A 23,451-nucleotide genomic window follows, 5' to 3' on the forward strand; every position below is an offset into this window, starting at 1 on the left:
ATCTAAAGAATCTTTGCCCTAGGCAATGACACTTCTGTGGAGCTGCAAGGCTTAACACCACAGTCACATATTGACCAATGTGAACAGAAGTCATCCTGATATTACTGTAATACTCAGAAGACATTTGATGAGTTTGTTTATTAAACAAAACAACTGCTTTAAAAAAATGTCAGTCAGTTTATGCACATAATCCTCATTTAAAACTTCATGAAGAGTCTGAAACTTTCCCAACCAGCCAGCAGATGGTACTACTCTCATTCTGTGAGATCAGCCAATAGGCTGATTTTCCAACACAAGGAAGTTCTATCAGCCCAGCCTTTCTGTTTAGGCAAAACACCTAACAGCATGCATTATTTTCATCTCCTATCACACCAAATACTGTCAACCCTCTCACTTTCTATGCTTGAGCAAATACTTACTCTACATTTTGTAAAGCTTCCACCAGCTGAGTTTTCTGATCAGGTGCCATGCGAGCAAACACAGTGCCGTGTAGCACGAGCTGCAAGACAGAAGAGTTCTTAATSCTCACAGGACAAAGTCTGTTCACCATTGAAAGTGTCCATACTCAAGTAAAATGCTCACCTTGGGTACCAGGTCCTGAAAATGCTCCAAAATCACTGCAAATGACTTCCCATTCATTGCAAAATGGTATTTTGTCATCTGTAGATCYTCAAGGCTTTCATGGACCAATTTAACTGGAATATCCTATCAAAAGYAATTTAATGCTCTAGCTGTAATGCATTTACACAGATACCTTACCATTTCAAGTTACTACTCAGAGGTATATTCCTCAAGATCCTACRAAGGCTAGGTTTATAAGAATGTCACTTGGAAAAAAAAACCCAATACAATGAAAATGCTTATTTATTACTAAGAAAACGTGGATTAATATTTCAACTGCAAGCAGCTAGAGAAGCCTTAACAGAATGAAATGTTAGGAAAAAACCCTGTCTCCTGCACAAGTGAAATGTCACATGTTATATCACATTTGAAAAACTACCTCCCTCAGCTGCTTTGCTAGTCTTTGGTACCTTAAGATCTTRAGATGAAAGATGAAAGTTACCTAATACATCAATTCTGAGTTGACACTTAACAGCAGATTTACTATTTAATGGAATAACAAAAAGAACAGAAATCTAACAGCTTACACCCTCAGGGCACAATACAATCATATTACCTCTGAGTTTATGGCTGGTGATGAACTAGTGCATTTTGCAAGGGTATCTGCATAATGCCAGTTGATCCTGGCAGCCTGCCCATCCTTTGGAGGTAGTGCTTCAGCAATTATGACCTTATCCTGAGGTAGAATCATTCCACAGTCTCTGGCCACAGAGATAGCAGTTAACATGTTATCCCCTGTTAAATAATTGCATTTAAAAGGGTTTCATTAGAAAACAATCAAGATCATACACTGATATTTCCTGTAAGAGAAAAGGTAACAAAGCCAGTTTAGAACTAGGAGGACTGCCCCACAYACCAGTGACAACCTCAGAGCAAACCAAGCCTACAGACAGCATTCAAAGCCAACCAGGTAAAACTCCTCCCCTGTAAACTTTGTGTGCTGCATGGAGCCGTAAGGATCTCCTACTGACCAAATCTTGCTGTATGTGGAAAATCATGCAGGAAACATGCAGCCATTAAAATACTGATTTTCAAAAACAGTCACAGAACATGSAAACACAGAGCTGTACTGCTAGCCTAGCAAAACATTCCAAAATTGCAACACCTGTGATTTTAAAAGCAAACAYATATTGCATGGAAAACACTGAGCACAGACACCTAGAACATTTACAATGACCTAAGTCACTCCCCTCAAAAAAAAAACAATACAAAGTGACTTTTTACACCATAAATCAMAATGATAGGGACCCTCAGGACACCCAGTCCAACCTCCTRCTCAAAGCAAGGTCAGTCATAAAATTAGACCAGGACCTTTATTTAGCCTGATCTGGAAGACTTCTAAGGATTTAGATCCCCAAATTCAGTATCAGTAGCTTGTACATGGAGCCAGGGAGAAGAAACTGCAAAGAAGAATTAAAGCCTCTTCTGGTTTCTCTGACTACCAAAGCAACTTGCACCCAGAAAGAAACAAAGTGGTGTCTRAATATTTTCACAAGTTTCTAAACTTCCCTGTTCCTATAAACACAGTGTAAGCCCAGCCTACCAACACTAAAATTTGACTTCATACACTATAATTAGAACAAGAACAAAAAGAGATGGATTTTTGAGTATGAATGTTTACATGCTAACCTGTAACCATGACAGTGCGAATGTTGGCTTTATGCAAATCTTCAAGTACAGCAGGGGTTTCTTGCTTTAACTTGTTTTGCATTATAATTAACCCCATAAAATCCATGTTGCTTTCAATAGCATCTCTGAAGAAAAAGAGAAGAGGAAGAGAAGACAAGATTTACAATTAGTAGATGTAGCTGTAAAAGCCTGATTTTCTGCTTATCGAACTAAAGAGGAATGTGTATTTTTAACCATGAAGTAATTTGCTTTATAAAAAGTGATATGAGAGATATCATCACAATAATTTATACTTATTTCCCTCAACTGAAAACCAGTATGAGAAAATGTTATTTCCTCTCAAGCACGAGTTTTAGTATCTTCCACGAGAATGCTTTCTAAAAGAAATTACATTCTCAAAAAGGTTATAGCTAGAAAACACACTCTGAAACTAACTGCATTCATAGGCCAAATATCAAGATATGTTTAGAGTGCATACCTATTTTCCAGATTAGCTGAACCTTAACATAAAAGCTACCACATCATGTTACAAAGGCATGTAAAATTAACAGGTACTAGTTAATCAAGAAAAGAAACTAATCAGCTTTGGTTTACATAAAAAAAAAGTCAGTGAATTTACAGGTCGAGGGTATTCTACTGGTACTGTAGATTTTCACACCTGAAACTGGAAAACTCACTTCTCTGCTTTGCCAAATGTTCACCTTATACAGAGCTGACACAAAAGAACATTGTCAAAGCTGGCATTTTCATATCTATGCTACATATTCAAGCACTGTGGGAAAGATAATATTATCCACAAAACTAGACTCAGCTGAAAAATAATTAACAGGCGGTACTACTCTCTGAAGGAAGAAACCTTTCTATGTTCCAAGCCTTTCTGGCAAGCTCTGCAGTGAGAAAATGGGCATGCTGCCTTTAGGAGACAAAGAAAAGGCATCATACATGCACAGGAAGATTTCTACTACTTGCCATTATCMTTAATAAACACAGATGATACAAGTAAAGAAATCAGATGAGGTTTTCTGCYATAATAGAGTATATTAGACACTATGAAAATAATATTCCAGTTCATTTCCAGCTTAAAGCTCATCCTCTGAATTCAGTTAACTGCAGAAAAAAACTTGCTTATCTTAAATGCCTAGGGCACAATTAACAGATGCACTAGAACTCTGTCTGTCAAGACAGAAGAAAGCTAAAAAGAATAATCATTGATTTAAACAAAAATACACATTACATATTAATTCAAAGCATGCAACTTATTAAAAAAGTGAAGTCACTCTTACCTGCTAATAGTCTGGACTTTGTGCCACGTAAGCTTGGACTCCAGTTTTCTGTGAGCAAGAGCAATAACTCGGAAGCCCTGCTTAGTGTATTCCTCCAGGACACGCTCAAAGTCAACAGGAACTTTAAAAAGGTCAAGTTTAGAGTTATTAAAATATTCATATTTCAGCTGAGCTACAGAAGAAATATAACTAGTTTGCTGCTTTACCTGTTTCCTGCTTACACAAGCTGGCAATCACTTCTGGGGCACCTTTCATGTAAGCATCCATTCTCTTCTCCCCTAGAACCCTGGCTATTACACACATGCGCTGCAACACTGAGGAAAATGGAAACTGGCGCACGATTCCAATTTCATACCCAGTCTGTATCAGRCAGGAAGGAAGGAAAAAAAGGGTTACATCCACATGCATTTTAAGAAAAACAGGTATGTGTGTAATGAAAAAGTGTACTTACCGACAGCTCAAAGAGCTCCTGAAAAAAARRAAAAAAAAATACAATCACTCTAAATAGTAATTTCTAAGTATTTTTAAATATTTTTTCAGCTACAGAYTATTTCAACATAATCAGTAAATGAATCTGCACAGCATTCTTGTTATCAAGTCATAGTGGTTTTTAAATGGATTTCATAATGGCTGAGTATCAATATACTGGAAGTGTTTAAAGTATCCTTCACTCTAATTGAGACACAGTAGAGCTTGACTACTTGATTAGAATTTGCAAGACCTTTCACAGTCCAAACTCTCTGTTTAGCCTTTGTAAACAACTGAAGTATGGTGTTTCAGAATGTGGCCACAATTATTACGTACATCCCCAAAATACCATGCAGCAAGTTTCAAGAACATTCAGATATCAACTACTGCACAGTAATTACTGCTGTGCACATACACTGAGCTCTGAACAMAAAGACATTTTTATGTGCTACAATGCGCGACTCATACAGATGAACTGACTTGTTATAATCTCCCACTACTCTGCTCTGTGATAATCTGAATATATATTCACATGCTTAAAATTTCCTTCATTAATTACTAAAAAATAAAAAAAAATACAGCTAGAAGAAACCTTAAAATCTGCTAAGTACATTATGTTTTTTACTCAGCACTTAATATATCTCTAARGTACAACAGTGGCAAGAATTTCATGCCACACAGTGACATTAACAAATTATTTTAACTAAAACTGCAAGGTGAGCACACCTAAGCACTTCATTAACACAGTAAGAATTTGGTAACAATACCAATATTAAAAAATGCTCAAAAAGTGACACTGTACTTTATAACCAGTCTGTAAAAGTAATAATGCTGACACTCAGTTTGCTCACCACCTTGGAAGTGGTATATACTGAACCACTACCTTCAACAATGGTTTAAATAGGTTTGTTGTGTTTGCCATCAAAACCCTCACAGTACTGATCCCATTTCAATTTTATAAGCCAGAACCACAGCATACAGCAAAATGTGTTTCCCTAACTTTAATTCAAACCAATTGTTTTGAGTTYTTATACCATTTCTTGATCTGTTGCTTGCTTAGATTCTGGGGAAAGTTGYTTTGAAGGTCGAACCACTGTTGGCATGATTCGATTATGAAGGGCTGTCTCCTCTTCAGTTGCTTCTTCTAAAATCTGTAGGAAAAAATGGATTTATTTATACATTCATTAACTTTTTCTTGTTCATAATGCAATTTTCAGGGAAAAACTGGCACTTACCCATCCTATTGCTTCAAACATCTTCAAATCAAGAGGATCTCCAGAAAGCACCCCTTCAATTTTTGTAAGGGAATGACAAGTTGCCATGCAAGCAACAAACTCGGACTTCAGCAAGCTCTCACTGCAAGCCTTCTCTTCCGGCAAAAGGAAACTGAAACAATGAAGTAATAATATACTTAGCACTGTAATTATTTATTATGAGCCACTTCAAAAGGTTTGTTTAGATTAACAGAAGAAAATTGACTGCACAAGTCCCTTCACTTGTATTTTCACACATCACAAAAAACAAATTAAGAGTCTGGGCTGGAATCTTCAGAAACCATCACAACTTCTTCCTCTTTCAAATACTGTGTTCATTCCCCGTCTAGTGTGGTATCTCATACAAGCCCTCTTATCACTTTGTACTTGAATCAATTAGCCAAGCTAATTCATTTTAGCAGCCTGGAAAGCCATCACTTTAGAGGATGGGATTAAAGAAACATGCAACAGTAACTGCAACAGTTTTCCAATAGGATCCTAATGAGGTCTCAGAGTAATAAATAAAATTCTATCTCAGCTTTGCAGGGAAGTTGCGACTTGCACTGAACCTAAACCATAGTTTAAGTGGCATTCCTACAGCTCATTACAGAAATGTAAACATATGAGCTCACAGTGAATTTTCAATTCTATTGTGCTGCAGCTGTTACAGTACAACTGTGTATCACAATTGCTATCAGCTCTGAGCTCATCCTTACCGAGCATTTTCCACCCGCTGAATGCCCCAAAGATCCAAGCCATCCTCAGTAAGTGTGCCAGTCTGCAAAAGAGACCAAGGGTTATAGCATAAAGAAAAAGCCTTCAGAAACAAATTATCTTGAAGCAAAGCAAAAACTAGCAGCTATTTAAATAAATTACACTTGAACAATATATTTTCTTTTGTTTTCACTTACAAATCATGACTTCGGGACAGGAAATACAGTATCTCCCCTTGCTTTTTGCTAGTAACTAAGTTCTAAACTTGTTAAATACTTCAAAAAATACTCAAAGCAGTCACACCCCTYGCTGAAGACAGGACAGATAAAACAGACCCTTAAAATCCAAAGATGATAGKGCAACATCTCAATATTCAGGGACAGGCAACAATGGAAAAGAGGTACTAAACCACTGTACTTTCTAACATAGTTAAAACAGTAACTGAAATATATTTACAAGGAAAATAATACATTCAGTGTGGGTCCTTATTATTAGATGTAACATAGAAGAAGGAACATAAATTGCATCTAGGAAATAGGCATCAGAAAATAATTCTGGCTAGCAGCACTATTGTCTTTCAGTCATGTTTTTTTAAGGAATAATAACAAAATACACTCACTCAGCTTTTCATTGAAATGAATGAAAATGAGAAAAAGTCTGATTTCACACTTCACTTTTTCAGAAACCTGTGTGCTAAATAAAGTTTTTAGTAAGCCTCAACTCTGACATTTYTGAGGTGCCAGTAGTAAGTTGGGACTTGGGGGTCTTGAGATAAGAAAGTAGCTGCATTACAACAACTTTTTAGAGAAGAATAAATTAAGAGAGTTAACAGATGGGAAACAGTGAATACCTGGAAGCTAACTGATCACAAATGATCTAACTTACATGAAAAGTAATGAGTTTTCCTTTTCTGTATATACAAACCCCCTTTTCTAAGATAATGCCCCTCCAGGYAGCAAGGTTTCAAAATTTGCCTAACCTTATCAAAACACACAAGATTCAGCTGGCCACAAATATTTATCCTTTGTGGGCTGATGCAGAAGATGCCAATTTTTTTCAACCTTCTTTGTGCATAAACGATGCCAGCAGTCATAGCAGCAGGGAGTGCTGGAGGCACCGTGATAGTGATAATGTCGAGAGACTCAATGATGATGGTACGAGCTGGAACCTGCAACAGAGGTCAGAGTTAMTGAACAAGAACTTACAGATTCACTACCCACTGAAGTGTTACTAAGAGCAAAAGCCACACCTTGTTTCCCCCAGCACATCATGTTCTGGGTTGCCCAGAAATTTAGCATAAACTTCACCCACCATCAGCAACCATGATAATCCAGTCCCAAATTATCCACAAACCGTAACTTCTAATTTTCACTTTTCCCCCTGGAAATACATTACTTTAAAACATTAGCTGAACAATGCAATATCTTTTCAGAGGAAAAAAAAAMCCCAAAARACGTAATGATTATAAGGTTATTTCTGGATAAGGATTTTTTTGCCTTCAGCATGTTTTAAATGTGCAGTATCCTATTTCTTCCAACTGTATTTAAGTCAGATGGTATTCTTACATATAACAAAGATAAAAATCTAGTAATTGKGTCAAGAKAAAYTGAGGTAAACTCAAATTTYTCTGTAAGATATKCAAATTCTGCTTCTGTGCCGAATTTTGTTCTCAGTAACCTTGTCTCATTTAATTGATATAAAACAGACCAAAAAATTTTTCACATAAAATCACATTGAGTCTCATCATCTGAAGTGTGATGAAAGTCATGGTCACCCTTTTCTAAAATAAGGCAGTTCTGGACCAGAAATGAAAACATACCTCATTTAAGATRCTATTGACAATCGTGTAAAGAAAYCCAATGCCTGCCACCACCACCAGGGACAGGAGAAACAAATAGGCATCTCTGTAGAGCTTAAAATCAGTTGGCTTTGGATACAGTATGGAACGAACAAGCTGTCCTTTAGCAGTACTGAAGCCTGGAGAAAAAGAAAGGAGTAAGGTATTAAAAGCATAAACAAAAGCAAAGCTATTCAAATTTATTAAAAACCTCAATAAAACCCTTAAGCTATTAATTTCATTACAACTGTTTCTCAATATCCATAGCAGATGTTTTGCAATACTGTAATTAAGGTGCTTTAAAAATACACGTGCACATCATACTAAGGGCTTCTCTCCTATGGCAAGGACATGCAGCTGATGCAAACAAACCCCTCCTCTGCAGCACCAGCAAATCCTCACATGGTTTGGTCTGGCAGAGTTTGTTGTACTGCATTTTGTCCCTCACAGTGCAGAGYTAGTGATATATTTATTGTCTAATTAAGCCAGTCCTTGCAAAAATAAAATGAAGTTATTCAGAGTCCAACATTACCTACTTAAAGGGCAAGTCTCCATAAGCYCTCTTGACAGGCACAATGAAAGATTCAGAAAAAACTGCAATGCAGAGAATCATCTCTCAGAGAAATCCACCTCCGGATGGCATTTTGACACCTAACCAAGGAGATTACCTTTCCAAAGGTCTKACAGTAGAACAACCAACCGATACCMCGAGGGCCTCCTTGAACCTTTGCCTCGATGTTTGAAGAGGCCAACTGCAGTGCCCAATTTGGTGTGCCCAAATCATTTCCCATCTGCTCAGACTTCGAAGTCTGTTATTACAATCTCAACATCAATGACAGCTCCCTGACAGCTTCTCAGTCTGCAAGCCACCACAGCAAAGGCTGAACCCTCCACCCTGATATTTGGCATACACAGGATTCTACCAGAACAGAGCAGCTATTGCATCAGTCTTGAACTGATGAGATGAGCTCATCTCAAGAGGAAAAGCCATGAAAGCCTCCAGGCTTTGAATCTGCTACTGCAGAATACAAACCATGGGCCTGTTCAGAAGTTCATGTCTGTATGAACTCRAGTATTTAGCAATGAATGCTTTGTAATTCAACATAGTAGCCAACAAAAAATTAGAACTATTTTCAATTTTCTTTTTCATAGTTTTGCAGAAGTTTCTGTAGCTACACAGGACAGAGCACATCAGGATAAAACAATAAATGAACACTTCACAGGGTGTCTTTAGAACATATAGAATATACAGATAACTTCAGTGGACAATTCTGTTCTCTAAAGCAAAAGAACCAGTTTTGAATTCTTTTCAATTACAATAGGAGCCACAATGACATCCATCAACTGAGTTTTAGGAGGAAAGAAATTAATACATTTMGCTCATCAGTATTTTATGTGTATTTCAGCTGTAAAATCAACATGCCATTTTAAAGGCTTAACTTGAAGACTTCTGTGAGAATAGTCCCAGGAGATCAATCTTATATCCTGGTTTATGACAAGATTAGGACTACATGCCTTTGCACATAGAGTTGTATATAGAGTTCTGTTCTCTTAGATCTGTTAACAACTAAATTTTCAAGTACATTCAATTTTGTGGCACTTTCCTCCCTCAGGTAAAGGGATTTTTATTTGTATCTCACTATGTGAGAATTACTTTAGTTTTTACTATCAGACATCTTAGGAGCAAGAAGCTACAATTGCTGGGACATCTAACCAGTTCTGTAGTAGAGGAAATTCCCTACCTGCCTAAAAATTGTTCCTGTAAACCAGACAGGAAAACAGGRGATTTTACATCACTTGGTCCTCTCTCCACACATAGTCACAGCAAGAAAAGCACATTTGTCCACATGTAAAACCTGAACAAAGCTCAGAGATAAATTCATCCTGTTTACAACAGGAGCTAACTTGGACCTGCCATGGGCAAAGAATATTTTACAAACACAATTTCTGATGTCAGAGCAGTAAGACTCAGTGTGTGGGGAGTAATTACAATGCTCCTTGTAAGAGTTACAGACCATGGTATCAGACTTCAAAATAAAAAGAATGATCTTTTCTGCAAAGCAGAGGTAGCATGCMTTCAGCAGCTCATTTCTGTTGCTGTTTGGGCTCACCTTGCTGTACATGCACACCAAGCTGGGCACATGAAATTTATTTAAGAAAGAAAACAAGTTGAGGTGGTTATTATTAAAGGACAGATGTGTTCCAGGGAAGGAAAATATCTCTTTGAAAAAAAGGACTAATAAACCCCTCAAGAAAGAGAATAAAACAAAAAATTAGAACTTTACTGCTAAAGCAGACTAACAGAAGGTGAAGAGAARACATCAGAGTAAGAAGCAGCTAATTAGAATGGAATCATGTGTTGGAAGACTTGCTTTAAGCAGCAGTCTAGTCAATGCAGTCCAATTTCTTCTACCTAATTCTATTTTACCTTGGATTAGAGCTTCCAATCATTTATTTTGTGGYAATTTTCTTAAGGTGACTTTTGTAAAGCAGAATCCCACGACTGTATTAGCAGGTGCAATTGTTTTTTCGTAGACTATCTGTATTATTTAACCCCAAATCTCTAACACATGAATAAACATTTCTGTAGACAGATCCAACTCATTTTTTTAGCAAGTGTTAGTACTTTCACAAAACTGTAAGTAAAGAAAAACATTTGGCATTGTGAATGAGTCTACTAAAATCAGCTGTTCCCTACTACCCACTCAATCTGATGGTATGTCAAACCTTTTCCAAGAGGCATCATACACCACAAAAAAAAAATCTAAAGGACATGAAAATGTATTCAATTTAAGTTTTAAATTGATGCTGAAGACTGATGCACTTTCTTGTTTGCCAACTGTTAATTTTCAGACCAACATCTATTTTATTACTGTTCTAAGACTTTTATCAAGTTTTTTTGGGGTATATTCCTTTTCCCAAGCTCAGCAGGATCAGCCAGCTGACATCTACAAAAGGGAGTAGTACATTAACAAGTGACAAACTTGACAATCAATACCTGTTCTGACTACCAGAGCTTTGACCAACTCCCCAGTGTAGAAGCGGGTYTGAATGACGTTGGTTCCACAGAACAGCGTGTGCCGCTTGTGCACTTCGGGACTGTAGATCTCATCTCCCACTGCTTTTGGATACTCCGAAGGATTTGGCAGATTAATCTTTGTGACAGGAACACTTTCACCTTAAAGGAAAGAAAGCCCCTAAGCAAGATCAAAGAAGAATAGACATTTTTCCCTTCACAGCTACAGGTAGAATAATATAATCTCATTTCACCAGCACAGAGGCAGATTTACAGAAGTAATCTTCCTTCCAGCATGTTGTTACCTAGTCTCTTGCCTATCAGCCTCAGCTCAGCAGATTCCTTACCCAAATGCTATTTAACTCTATTCCTTATTCACCAATACAGCTTTTGTGCCCCTCACTTCAAAGCACATAGGTGTAAAATAAAGTTAAATAAAAAAACTAGGACAAGCRTCCTTCTCTTGCTGAAAAGCATCAGCCCATCTTTACTCAGAAAAACTAGAAGCTGAAGAAAATTATTCTCAGCTCCTTTCGTGATCAAGTGCACTCRAGCTAGAGCTGCAATCAATTTTGATCAGTTGCTAAGCAGAAGCAAGAGGCTCAAGTATATTAAAAAAAATTGAACATGGTAAAACACAATCTCTGAGCTACAATTTTCTAAAGGCTGTCAATTTGGACAGATTATCCCAGGAATAACACAAAGTCCATCCTAGTCAATGAAGCTGTGCTTTAAGTACATCAGGTCCCTGGTTTCAGAGTATGTAGGCACAACCTGAGATAATAATTTGTGGTTTTAAACACAATAGAACATTCTACTCATTGCCTTCGTTTTTGGAAGAAGCAAAAAAGTTTGGGCAACARTTTTCTGAAGAAGCATGCTGCAGAACTCTATCTGCACTGAGAACATGAAGTCAAGAGGCAGGAAGACAAACTATCAAGAAGAAATCTTTTTAACAAGAAACCATCACTCATTTTTTGAGTTCCCAGGCAATATCAGRTAGCTGTTGCAGATAAGCAGGACACAAGTATGTAAGTACCTAAGAACGTGTCAATGTTTAAGTTCTTAAAATTTCAAACAAAATAAACGCATCCACTTCTGCTAAAACATACTGCAAATAAGCATGCACACAGGTATAAACTAATCCATTTRGGCATGCAGCACCATGTATCAAGTTTACCTTACCTGTTAGCATACTTTCATTTACAATGCAAGTGCCACTGAGCAGTACTGCATCACAGGGCATAATTGTCCCATTGGATGGAATCAACATGGTATCTCCAGGCACGAGGTCGGTGGAAAGGATTTCTTCTATTTCTGAATATTAAAACACAAACAAGTTTTAATATTGAAACTTGAAAACAGCCATCATCTACAAAACCTGATAAAGATCCTCACAGCCAAGATCCAGATGGTGACAATTAAGACTCCATTTTATTAATGCAATTAAAGTAATTAATTTTATTAATTACTTTCTAAAGACATTATTTTAAAAATATACAGAAAAAGCCATTGATAAACCCCAATTTCACCGCAGACTGAACTCTAGAGCACATGGRCATAGTTCATCGTGAAAAATTAAAGGAATCATGCTTGTACAAAAGATCTTAACAATTAGCTACAGTGCAACTTCAGTATGAAGACATGAGTCCAACACAAAAGTGTGTCTTAAAAAATAGTATCAGGCACCCCARCCTTTTGGATACCACACCTTTAACTGCTGTGGTATCCAAATGAGCAAAAGTCCAGAACTCATCTTGTAGCCCTTGCTGGGTAATAAATTGAAATGGCAACCTAATGCATGYGCATCTCTAAGCCAAAAAAGAAACTACAATGACATAAGTGGAATGGTAGAGAATGAGAACTAGCAATAGGACAAACACCTATCCTAGAACAAACCTGATACTCACTGAAAATACCATCTGGAAGGCTAACCCTAAACAGATAACACTATCGAAATTCCACTTTGCAACTTCTTTTCCCCTGAAATTTGGTAAGGAATGCAAGCATTTCAAGCTGATCAAAGAAAGAACAGATGCAGACCCAGTTTACACCCACGCTTCATGAACAATTTAAACTCAACCTTCCGGGCCACCTGTGACATTTACCTTGGTTTCCTCTGCAGACAGAAACCCTTACAATGCTGTGAGCTGCTACCATGTCATGTAACATAACATATTGCTGTAAAGAGGAGAAAAGTCCATTATTAAAAGCACAGTTTSCCTTCTTCGAAATGCACATTCTAACTCTACAATTAAAAGTGATGAGATTCTTCTCTAATAACATTCTTTAACAACAAAACACTAATTAAAAAAATGACATTTTCTTGAACATAGTTTAGAAAACATGAATTAAAATAAGAGAGCCTTTTTTTGTCTCTGGTCTGAATTCGGAGACTGCAATTTAAGGATAATTACTACTTTGTTTTCCATCAGTTAAGTCCACAGAGAAAATTGAATCACCAATTTAACAATAGACAGGTTTTTGCTGGTGCTCAATTCTGTAGGGCTTTTTCAAACAATGAAACAATGCAAGATGGAATCACCAYTGTCACTAAAACTCAGTACATAAACCTATTGATTCATCAGCATGGAAAGTCTGCAAAGGTCTCAAAGAAAACTGTAAATCCAAGTTCTTTCAGCTCAAAGACGAAAATTACATAACAATGTTCTACCTGTATAACTCTGCGAAAATTCTTAAATATTCATAGGCAATTTCACAACAAAGTAAAGCAACCAGTAAGAAGCCAAAAATATGCATCTGTTTTCTTTGAACTTACCTTTCTAATGGTGTAGAGTGAGCTAACAATGGATATTACAGACATAATCACAATTGCTAATGCATAGTAGTGATACTCATCAGTGATCCACAATATCACACTGAACAACTGGAAAATGTAAAAAGGGTTGAGAACCTAGAAGAGTGACAGAACATTAAAGTTAAACCAAAAGGTCACATGGGTTCTCTATTAGAAGAAAGTTGAAATTATGCTCCTCCTGGGAGAAGACAGTTTCCATTTTTTATACATAATTTTTGTTTGTTTTTCCAAACTGATCCTTTTTTTCACTACTTCCTCAGCCCTCAACAGCAGAGTTCTCTCTAAAATAATACACAAATATAGACTTTGAAGAGTGCATGCATTTTCCCCTACATSTCAAAACAAGGCAATAGGAATGTCTGATGCACCTCAAATAATAATTCTTAAGGTAATTGGGATGTTATTTCCTATTTCTTATTAATAAATACCTTGATACCTCAAGTTCTTACTCCATTGGATGAGGTTAGAGAGTTTCTTTGTTCAAAAGTTCAACTGAGCATTGTTATAGCACACAAACAACAAACCAGTTATTCATATCCACCTGATACAAGGAAAATGAAACAAATCCAACAGAAATATATACAACACCACATTTGATTTGCTGCATCTGTTGTAATAAATAATCTCTTGGCTCCTCATGGAGAACACAGACATTTTATGTTTTAAATTAACTATGAAAAATAAAAGCTGACCCTTTCAAAGAATTCTGGTGCTCTCYAATGTCCTTAACTAAGGCACTGGACTGTGAACTCTGTAGAGCTTACAGCTGAGGCCTCTCTGATTCTTAGCTCTAAGGTAAGCTGGAAAGCTCAAAAAAAAGGTCCATATGATTTTGTTTTACAGTGCTGGCCTCTGGGTGAAGGTTTCTAATAGTCAGTAGTCATTGCACTTGAAGTAACTTTCAATGATAGACCTTTTTTCAATAATTTGTTACAGAAAAGGTTTTACCTCCTTAACCAGAAGCTTAAAAATGGAAGGCACTTTCACAGCAATTTCATTTACTCCATAGAATGCTTTTCTGCATTAAAAAAGAAAAATACAAAAAAAAAGTTAAAGATTTTTAATAGGAGTCTTACTGATGTCAAATCACACTAATATGAGAAAGTATAATATAAATCTGAGGCTCTCTTCTTATAATATTTTTTTCAAAAAGTGCTTTTCAGAAAACATTTACCTAGTGAAATGYCCCAACAACAAAGATAATTATTTTATACTTCAGTTTAAACTGTAGCTTATTTTTCAGGCTCTTTCACAATAAAATTTCCCTTTAAACTGTATATGGATCCAATGTTATTAATAGATCATTCTGAAAGCCAGGACGTGATTTTCATCAACCTAAGTTTAAACAAGTGTTAACTCTTACTCTGCAGTAAGACAGTATTTTCAAGGTCCTGTATCTTAGTTTTATTCTCAGAACAAATAAGGGCAAATCATGAAAGGAGGAGCAAGAAACCAAGCCCTGATGGGATCTGAGCTGGTTAAAAGACAGTGACATGAAAAAGCCCTTAAAATGAWCTGAGGGGAAAGGCTTTTATTGCAGAAAAAGACACAAATTGCCAGAAGATTAATTGAGGAGCAAGTAGATGCTTCCATCTTTAACCTGTATGAAGGTCTCATTTTCAACAAAATGAGRCATTCACTCAATTGTCTTCTGGGCTTTTAAACACTGTGAGCACAGGTAATGGAACATAAACAATTCTTCCCTCAAATACAAGTGCAATATTACCTGTAATCATGCATTCCCTTTGTCAGTCCTGTGCTGTGCTCATTATGAATTGCAGAGCAGAAGGTAGATTCATCTAGACCTCTAAGKAAAGGAAAAAGTCAATGAATTATTTAAGAAACCTGATAGCTAAAATTAAGTCTTTGGTAACTCAAAAGAGCTAGGTCTTTGCCAAGAGGTACACTGTTTTATAAAATAACAAAATTGATGGATTAATGTGTTCTTAGCTGGTTTTGTCACAACTGCAGATACCAAYGAGACAGTAAAACCAATCTTCTTGTATATACACCTTATTCTGTAGGATAATCATACCTATTTCAACCAAAATGGAGACACTTAAAAAATGAAGCAGAATACTAGCATAACTACTCTTCAAATACCTCTAAAAAGTGAGCAAGTTTTATAAAATATTATATTAAACCAATATGGATTAATATTTCCTAAAATTATCTTAATTTGATTCTAAGTAGTAATGGAAGTTTTAGAAATAATTATGAATCAATTTATTAAATGAATCTATACCATAGCTATTTTGCAGCATTTTAATATCACAATATTATCCATGACTGGGAAAAAAAACACTCTACAATTCTAGTACTTTCTTATCACCAGAAGTCTCATTTTCATAGAACTTCTCTACATRCTATGAAAGCCAATGCTGTGCTTGAGGAGGTTTGCAGATAAGAAGAAACACCTGAAACATCATCATGTTTACATCTATGGGGTTGTTTTAACTACCAAACTCAGTAAATCAGATATATCATGCCCAATATCCAGGTATTTTCTCATGGACATGCTCTTGATGCACAAGAAAATACTGGCACCTTCCAAAAGGCTTCACAGATGCCATGACAAAACCAGCACTATTCCACATGATTMTTTTTTTTATATTGGGTATCTATTCAGCTATCTATCAAAAAGGATTCAGATTGTCCCAGAGGAAAAAAAAAAACAAACAACTCTTTATTGTGCATATTTAGTCACAATTACTTCCATTCTCTATTACACAAGCAAAGCTTTAAACATCCTCACTACTGCAAAGCCTAGGATCATGTTTCCAGCAACTGCTTGTACAAGAACAGAAGATGAAATTATATCGGTAAACTGGCCCTAGTTTTACAAAGTTTCTCTAAAACATTTTAAGTTCTAGGATTTGAAAAATACTCTTTTAGGTTTAAAAATATACAGATATCTGCTAATAACTGTGTCTTTCCTCCCACTCTATCCCAAATAATTTTTCTTTTCCKGCAGAAAAAGAAATGTAATAGTGAATTTAAGAAGGCTCACTAAATGTAAGTGCTTTATATGCAAATATGCATAACTATGYGTGCAATATCCATGTAAAGACAGAGCTTCTAGCAGGATGTTCTCTGTTTTTYACACTACTGCCACAGTCTGAATTACCAGAGCATTAAAAAAAAAAAAAAAACAACTATGTGTGCTGCAGAGTTTATTATATAAAGCACTCATCAACCCACTCAGAAATTCAGTTGACAGTAGCTAAAACAAAACAGACATTCAAGGTCAGAGTTGCATCCTCTTTGGCTATGTTACCGAGTCTGAYTTAGTTCAAGAACAATTACACTTGCATTTCCTGTGTTTAAAACAGTGATCTTAATATTATGGTAATATAAAAAGAACAAATGATATGAAATTCAAGCTCTTACAATCGAATTAGTTGCCTGAGAAATCTCAATTTGCCTCCATTCTGTGTCATGCTAAGCCTTTCATTATGTGATCCAACTGTTCTGTCACTGGGTACTTGTGTTGGTACTCCTGGGTACTTGGCTGTCCAAAACGAATGTTCTTTATGATGCAGTGTTTGTGCTTAGATCACAAGAGTGCTGCCTGCTTTAAGGGTTTTACTATAAAGCCCTCTATCTCATATACTGTGTCTTTACAAGTACTAGCTTGATTCTCTACCATGGTATTAGGTTATACCAATTTTTGGTTTATAAATATAAACTGAAGAGCAGAGTAAGAAAACGTATCTTGGAGAAGGACAATTTTTAAAGACTTTTCAGAATATTTATCATTCATAAGCTCAGCTATTGCTTTGCATGTGGTATCTGCAACTTCACTCCAAGACCATTCATTCACTTTAGAGAAAAGTTACAGCAAACTGGCATTTCTACCTGACCTTGTACAATAGTGACTTAGTGCTCTAACAGTATCCAGTATGTCTGTGATCCAGTCCTTTCTCCTCTTTATTATTCAATAGCTCAAAAATCATATCCAGCTCAGCTACTGTACCTGACTAAACAAGTGGCCAGGCTCAGTCATGGCTAATACATCAAACAAATGAARGTTTGGCTTATCAGCAAGAATGTGATTGAATAAAAGCTCACATAACTTCCCAAGGCATATCTGAGATTTTTCCAGGGCTTATAAATTGGCTGAGTTATCACAAGAACATCAAAAGACACAGTAAAACAGCCACAAATGCCAAGTTCCAAGTCACTGCTTTAATGCTGGGAACAACTTTATTTTCTAAACACATGGATTCGCATGATTTTTTTCCAATACCTGTTCTTAACATAAAAGTACGGTTTCTTAATCTCATCTATGGGAACTATTCCCTTTGAACAATTTCAATTAGGAACACTATAGGCATGAAAACAGGAGCCTGCAATGCAAAATTATGAGTGTCACTACCTGCACAACTGTATTTTATGGGAGGCTTAGTATGATAAAATGCATACAAAGCCTTCAATTATTTACTCATGAACGGAGACATTTCCACCTTCCCAGATGAGGACTGCTCAGTTTTGTAATTGCTTGTTCTACAATAATGCAATAATTTCTTAAAATTGTTTTAATTGCTGATAACTTCCCATATTACTTACACACACTTTTTTTGGGAAAAAACAACATTGGCAAAGTATGTTCCTTCTAAGAGAAATTTTGGCTGTTGTGCTTTCCTTTAGTCACACTTAAGAATTTTTTCTATATGTAGTGCTTGAACCTCTCCACATGATGGTTCAATGCAGTGAACAYTGATTTAAGTCTAAAAGAGGTTTTATATATCTGATCTCAGTTTATAATTTTAATGGGCAGTTCTCAGAAATGGAGAAGCCTGTGCTCATTTAACTTGTAGCACTWTGAGAAAGCCTTATCACAGAAAGAAAAACTCTCTTCAGTCCTAACATCATGCAACATGCTGCTGGATAAAAGAAAATACAGTGCAACACAAGCTAGTACTGCCCACTAAAAGACATTTTTTTATCAGTGCAATAGACTTGTTCTTGTTACTAAAGAGTAACAAAGGATGGCTCAGATCCAGCTCAACTGCACTAAACTGTAGCAACAGACCTACACAAAGATGAGCAAAAAGGTATTATTGGGTGAATTCTCCTTCTTCCTAGATACTCCTTTTGGGTCTAGCTAAGCAAAAAAAAACAAGTTATAACATAAAAATATAAAAAAACCTAAGTTATTCCATCATAAACAAAGTTTTTGAGTGTTTATATAAGCAGTACTACTGTCCATGAACAGGTGCTCTGATTCTCAAATAACAGTCCAAGAGCAGGCAAAAAGCCTGCATAGGCATGCAGCCCATCAYCCTACACAAATCACACTTGATAAAGGCAGATTAAACAAACACCTTCCTTCCAAATTCCCACCAACTTAAAATCTCCCTGTGCTCACTATGGTACAAATACTCCATGAGCTAAAACAGCTGTTCACAAAATAACACCCACTTTTCAGCATGGTCTTATGTATGCTATTGTATTTCTTTAAARAATGCAGTTTGAAGCACAACACATAAGAAAACAGTATTCTTACCTTACAACATCAAAACTTTGAACTGAATCATTCCAAAAATACTTCACACTGTGATGTGTGAAATAACGAATCTGCAAGGGCAACAAAACATAGATGTTAAACTGGCATTACTTAACACCTCTCTTYTGACTGACTTTATTCTGARAGGTGASAGAAAGTGAATTTAGAAAAGMTTCACTGAAAAATGTATACTTTTCTTTCAACATAAYCTTTCAAGCTTTCCACRGTTTCCACTAACAGGTTATTGAGGAGATTTCTGTTCCACCCAAAGAATGAGTTAGCCTTTCAGACAAAAGTAGCAGCTCACATGTACTATACYGTGTGTGTTTATTCTCAATAGTACTTGAGAATTAGCCAGCATAGTATTGCAGKTTTACTTACAGGCAAATAAGTTTTYGAATCATTTTTATTCTCTTCTRCAGCAGATTCAGAGAAATGAACAGCATGGCCATTTGAAACCTTGTGCACTATAGGGTTAGGATTCTGTAAAGGATTGGCTCCYAAAGAAGGCATAACGCGAACCTTTGCACAAAACCATATCTTGAACTCATCCTTAAAAAGAGAGGGAGAAATGAGTTAGTTGAAAGAGCATTTAAACAGGGTTTTACTACAACAGCTGTAGCAAAATCACAGATAACAGATTAGCAGAACCCATACATAATTACAGAACATATCTGCAAGTTAGTACCAGCTACCTTAAGACTCATTTTCTCTCCGCTATTCTGAAAGTATATTTTTTGAATCAAAATATCTATTTTTTGTAGGCAATGAGTCTTGGTACTTTAAGTTTTACATATTCAGGCCTTCATGATTTAATATAGCTGCTCTGAAGTAAGAGGAACTATGGGATTGCAATKCATTCAGCTGCACCCACCCTGCAGCAAGTAACTGAGGACTTGATAAAAGATCATCACCAGGGATTGTACACAGCAATTGGGCAGGAAGAAAATCATTTGAAATCAAAGCACACTTGGGTCAGCAGTCACACCTTACTTCAACAAAGGTATCTTTGCTGAACAAGGGAGGGGAAGCCATGTTTCAGCTTACATCAACAAGGTATTTGTTCTGTAACTTTCAATGACAACAGCATTTATGCATTTGATTCTTAAAATTGAAAGCTTTATTTTGGCTATGCCCACTGCAAACTGCTGTCAGTCTTCCCACAGAGGCAGTAAAGCCACAGTCCCAAGGAGCACAGATCTGCCAGTGCTGTAGAACACCATCAGGACTACAGTGCAGGTAAGGACTGGTGTACACTGCAAAGTGGCAGAAGCACATCCCYCTGTACACTCACAGTTGTTCTCAGCAGAACCACTTCACAGTCCTTAAGCGTAGTCCTTTTGCACGTTGCTTTCACACGCCACTGAGGCATCCAGTAGAGGAGGAGGAGAAGAAAGCCACCAGAACAGATCACTCCTACAGYAACTAGCACCAGCTTCCAGCGACACAGATCATAGCCATAGATCTCCTGCATGSAAGTAGAAACAACTAATGAGGACTCTCTTAATTACTCTGGCTCAGGATGCCAACATTAATTTTTCATAATGTGCAGTATTTAAAGCAGATCAAATTTCAAAACCATTTCCTCTTTTTTTTTTTTTTTCTTCTGGGGGAAGGAAAGATTTGAAACACTTAATACATGATGGAGTGGAAGCATTACGGAACACTGCTTTGCTTAGCCAGAAATACAAACATCAGTAAAAGCCTGACAGAGGCAGATCATCCACACTGTGCAAAACATTTCATTGCAGGACCTGTCTCCTCTCTGCACTGCTCCCCAAGGACTGAGGCCGCCACACAACCTGTCTTAAATCTCAGTGAACAACATTTTTGACCATGTCACAGCACAAGTCAGATAAACATTTAAGAGCAGAAACATGTGGTTTTGTCAAATGCTGATTTTCTGACATAGCATTTCATTAGCTAGCATTCACAGTTTGAATTACTATTGCARGCTGAATTTTAAACATTCTGAAAAAAAAAAACGAACACCACTTTTTAACAGACTCTTGCTTATTTTGCCTGCCATTTAACAAGAAATGCTACTTTACAAACTCCAAGCCACACTCAAAGGTTCTGTAACTTGCACCAGTTAGAAAAATCCTCTCCTCCCATTCTAAAAGCCCCAAGTATTCAGTGTGCAAGCACCAACTTAACTTGATGACAGCCAGGAACAGAAAATAATTTAGTGACTTACTGGATACTGTATTACATTCCTGAGTTTCACATTACATCATTAGATTATATTTCCTGCTGTAAAAGGGTAATGAAATTTCCCATTGAGTCCCACCCATTGTTCATATTGACATGAACTTGGATTTTTTTTTACTTTGCATTAAGCAGTGTTAGAAATTGTTTAAACTCCTTTGCTAAGAAAAGGCTTTTCAAAAGTTTGTTTTGCTGCCTTTTCAGATGACAAAAAACAGAAATAAAGCCCATTCTCTGTTAGCCCCAAAACACTCCTTAGCAATAAAAATAGGAGACTGAAAGACAGTGARAGAAGTTAACGATTTTTTTTAGGACAAAATAAAATTATTTCCTCAAGAAAAAATTATTTTAGTGATCAAGCCATAAGCATCTCCTCCTGTTCTAAGATGCATTTGCTTACTCTCTATTACAGCTATCTAGTGAAGAACTGCTTTCCTAGCACTGTGCACAASGACAGAACAARGACTTCCATTCACAGAAAMCKWWYMWTTWWWWAAAAMAAAAATCCCTACATATACTAARTAGGCTAGAAAACCCCTTATGAACCCAGAGTGGGCTAGAAATTTAAAGATTAGCTGCTAGGACTTTTTTCCTGTCAAAGCTTACTCCTTTGAGTCACATAATGAAGCATTAACCTGTTTTAAAATACAACAAAAAGCCTCCAGGATTTGGATGGAAGAAACCCCAACTAACCACACAAAAACAAAATAATAGTAATAACAAAAAAAAACCAAAACCACAACCCACTTTGTTTCCACTTTCATGTGTAAAAAAAGAAATTTTAAGCATCMAAATGTGTTATCTACTGGACTACTGTCCTCAAAGAAAAACTTCCCCATCCCAAGACTAATTTCTTAACACCAAAAAATATTGCCAAGGATAACCTTATAAAATTGTTAAATCGATTTAAACTGAGACAATACACTTCCTGATGCAATCCATCCCCTTTAAACAGAAAACTCTGATAGCATGTTTCTTTCATTGTATAAAGATAAATTAACAGAATTAATTACCATCTCATCTTCCTCTGCTTTATTGACATATTTCTTTTCTTCTTTCTCCATGTTTAGTATGATATGGAACTTCTCAACTTGAGATATGGAAGACCTTCAACAACAAAACAATTAAAAATTGAAGCAACATTACTGATTTTATAYCTAAGTTTTAGGTTATTTCAAGTTACCTTCAGTAACTGCATACACATAAAACTCACAAAAAACAACACTCAAAAAATATAACTATTTATCTTCAATTTGCACTGTTACTAGTTTCCAGAAGTAACTGTCCAAGGAGCTCTATTAAAGCTTTCCGACTGAACACCAGATGAATGCAAGTGACATACTGCAGAAACAGCAGGCTTTAAAAGAGGGGAAAGAAGCTTGTATCAATTTAACTTGGCCACATTCTACATTCAGCAATCAGTTTTTGGTGCATTCTACAAGCTTCATGATGGAAATGTAAATTAATCCTGTAAAAAAAAGCTTTTAAGTAGGTCAATATTACACATTTGTATCACTCTACATGTAATAGCTCCAATCACATGCTTTCAGAAGCCAGACTATCCTTCAAGAGGAAAGGCACAGCATCCCTGAGATCTACACCTCTCAGCTAAGCAAAAAAATAAATACATGCTTAAAAAAGTTTCATCCCCAGTTTATTATTTCTAAATCAAGACATGCTTATTGATCAATCTTTCCTCTTCTTCCAGTTCCTCTACTACTCAATTTGCATCAAAATCTCTCACAGTTGCTAATCTGAGAGATGCTTTGAGGACAGATTATGATCACAATTTTCATGAATAAAGAAAGACATGGAAAAAATATGACACTGAGATGAATATAGTGCACACAGATTCTGATTCCGAAGGGGGAGAACTAGAAACAAAGGCTACAACATACTCAGAGGTTTATCAGAATTTTCCTGAGTCACGTAAGCAGTAAAATCACAAGTACCATGTCAAAAAGACCAATTTTTGAAACTAAAACTGCATCTAACCTTCATCTGGGCACCCCTATACACATCAATTGTATACAATTTATAATTAATGCACAGGAACRTCTACCACAATTAAAATCACTACAWAGCCAGTGCTCAC

The 23,451-nt window shown here is 36.3% G+C and overlaps 1 protein-coding gene across 3 annotated transcripts in view; it reads right to left on the reverse strand.

The window, feature by feature from the left end:
• The window catches only part of ATP13A3 (ATPase 13A3), a 53,646-nt gene that overhangs the window by 11,538 nt on the left and 18,657 nt on the right, over window positions 1-23,451 (reverse strand). For all 3 annotated transcript variants that reach the window (XM_057382604.1, XM_057382605.1, XM_057382603.1), the window contains 22 exons: window positions 22,370-22,463; window positions 20,443-20,616; window positions 19,530-19,700; window positions 19,149-19,219; window positions 15,366-15,446; window positions 14,588-14,657; window positions 13,601-13,735; window positions 12,930-13,002; window positions 12,007-12,138; window positions 10,804-10,983; window positions 7,788-7,945; window positions 6,948-7,136; window positions 5,971-6,032; window positions 5,237-5,387; window positions 5,036-5,152; window positions 3,985-4,002; window positions 3,740-3,893; window positions 3,534-3,654; window positions 2,251-2,375; window positions 1,178-1,356; window positions 583-705; window positions 420-499 (listed from right to left, as the gene is read on the reverse strand). In XM_057382604.1, the coding sequence (XP_057238587.1) occupies window positions 420-499; window positions 583-705; window positions 1,178-1,356; window positions 2,251-2,375; window positions 3,534-3,654; window positions 3,740-3,893; window positions 3,985-4,002; window positions 5,036-5,152; window positions 5,237-5,387; window positions 5,971-6,032; window positions 6,948-7,136; window positions 7,788-7,945; window positions 10,804-10,983; window positions 12,007-12,138; window positions 12,930-13,002; window positions 13,601-13,735; window positions 14,588-14,657; window positions 15,366-15,446; window positions 19,149-19,219; window positions 19,530-19,700; window positions 20,443-20,616; window positions 22,370-22,463 (2,658 nt within the window). The remainder of the gene's footprint in view (window positions 1-419; window positions 500-582; window positions 706-1,177; window positions 1,357-2,250; window positions 2,376-3,533; window positions 3,655-3,739; window positions 3,894-3,984; window positions 4,003-5,035; window positions 5,153-5,236; window positions 5,388-5,970; window positions 6,033-6,947; window positions 7,137-7,787; window positions 7,946-10,803; window positions 10,984-12,006; window positions 12,139-12,929; window positions 13,003-13,600; window positions 13,736-14,587; window positions 14,658-15,365; window positions 15,447-19,148; window positions 19,220-19,529; window positions 19,701-20,442; window positions 20,617-22,369; window positions 22,464-23,451) is intronic.

This window comes from Malurus melanocephalus, unplaced genomic scaffold (genome assembly GCF_030028575.1).
Source record: "Malurus melanocephalus ecotype Western Australia unplaced genomic scaffold, MMel_1.1 scaffold_576, whole genome shotgun sequence".
Lineage (NCBI taxonomy): Eukaryota > Metazoa > Chordata > Aves > Passeriformes > Maluridae > Malurus > Malurus melanocephalus.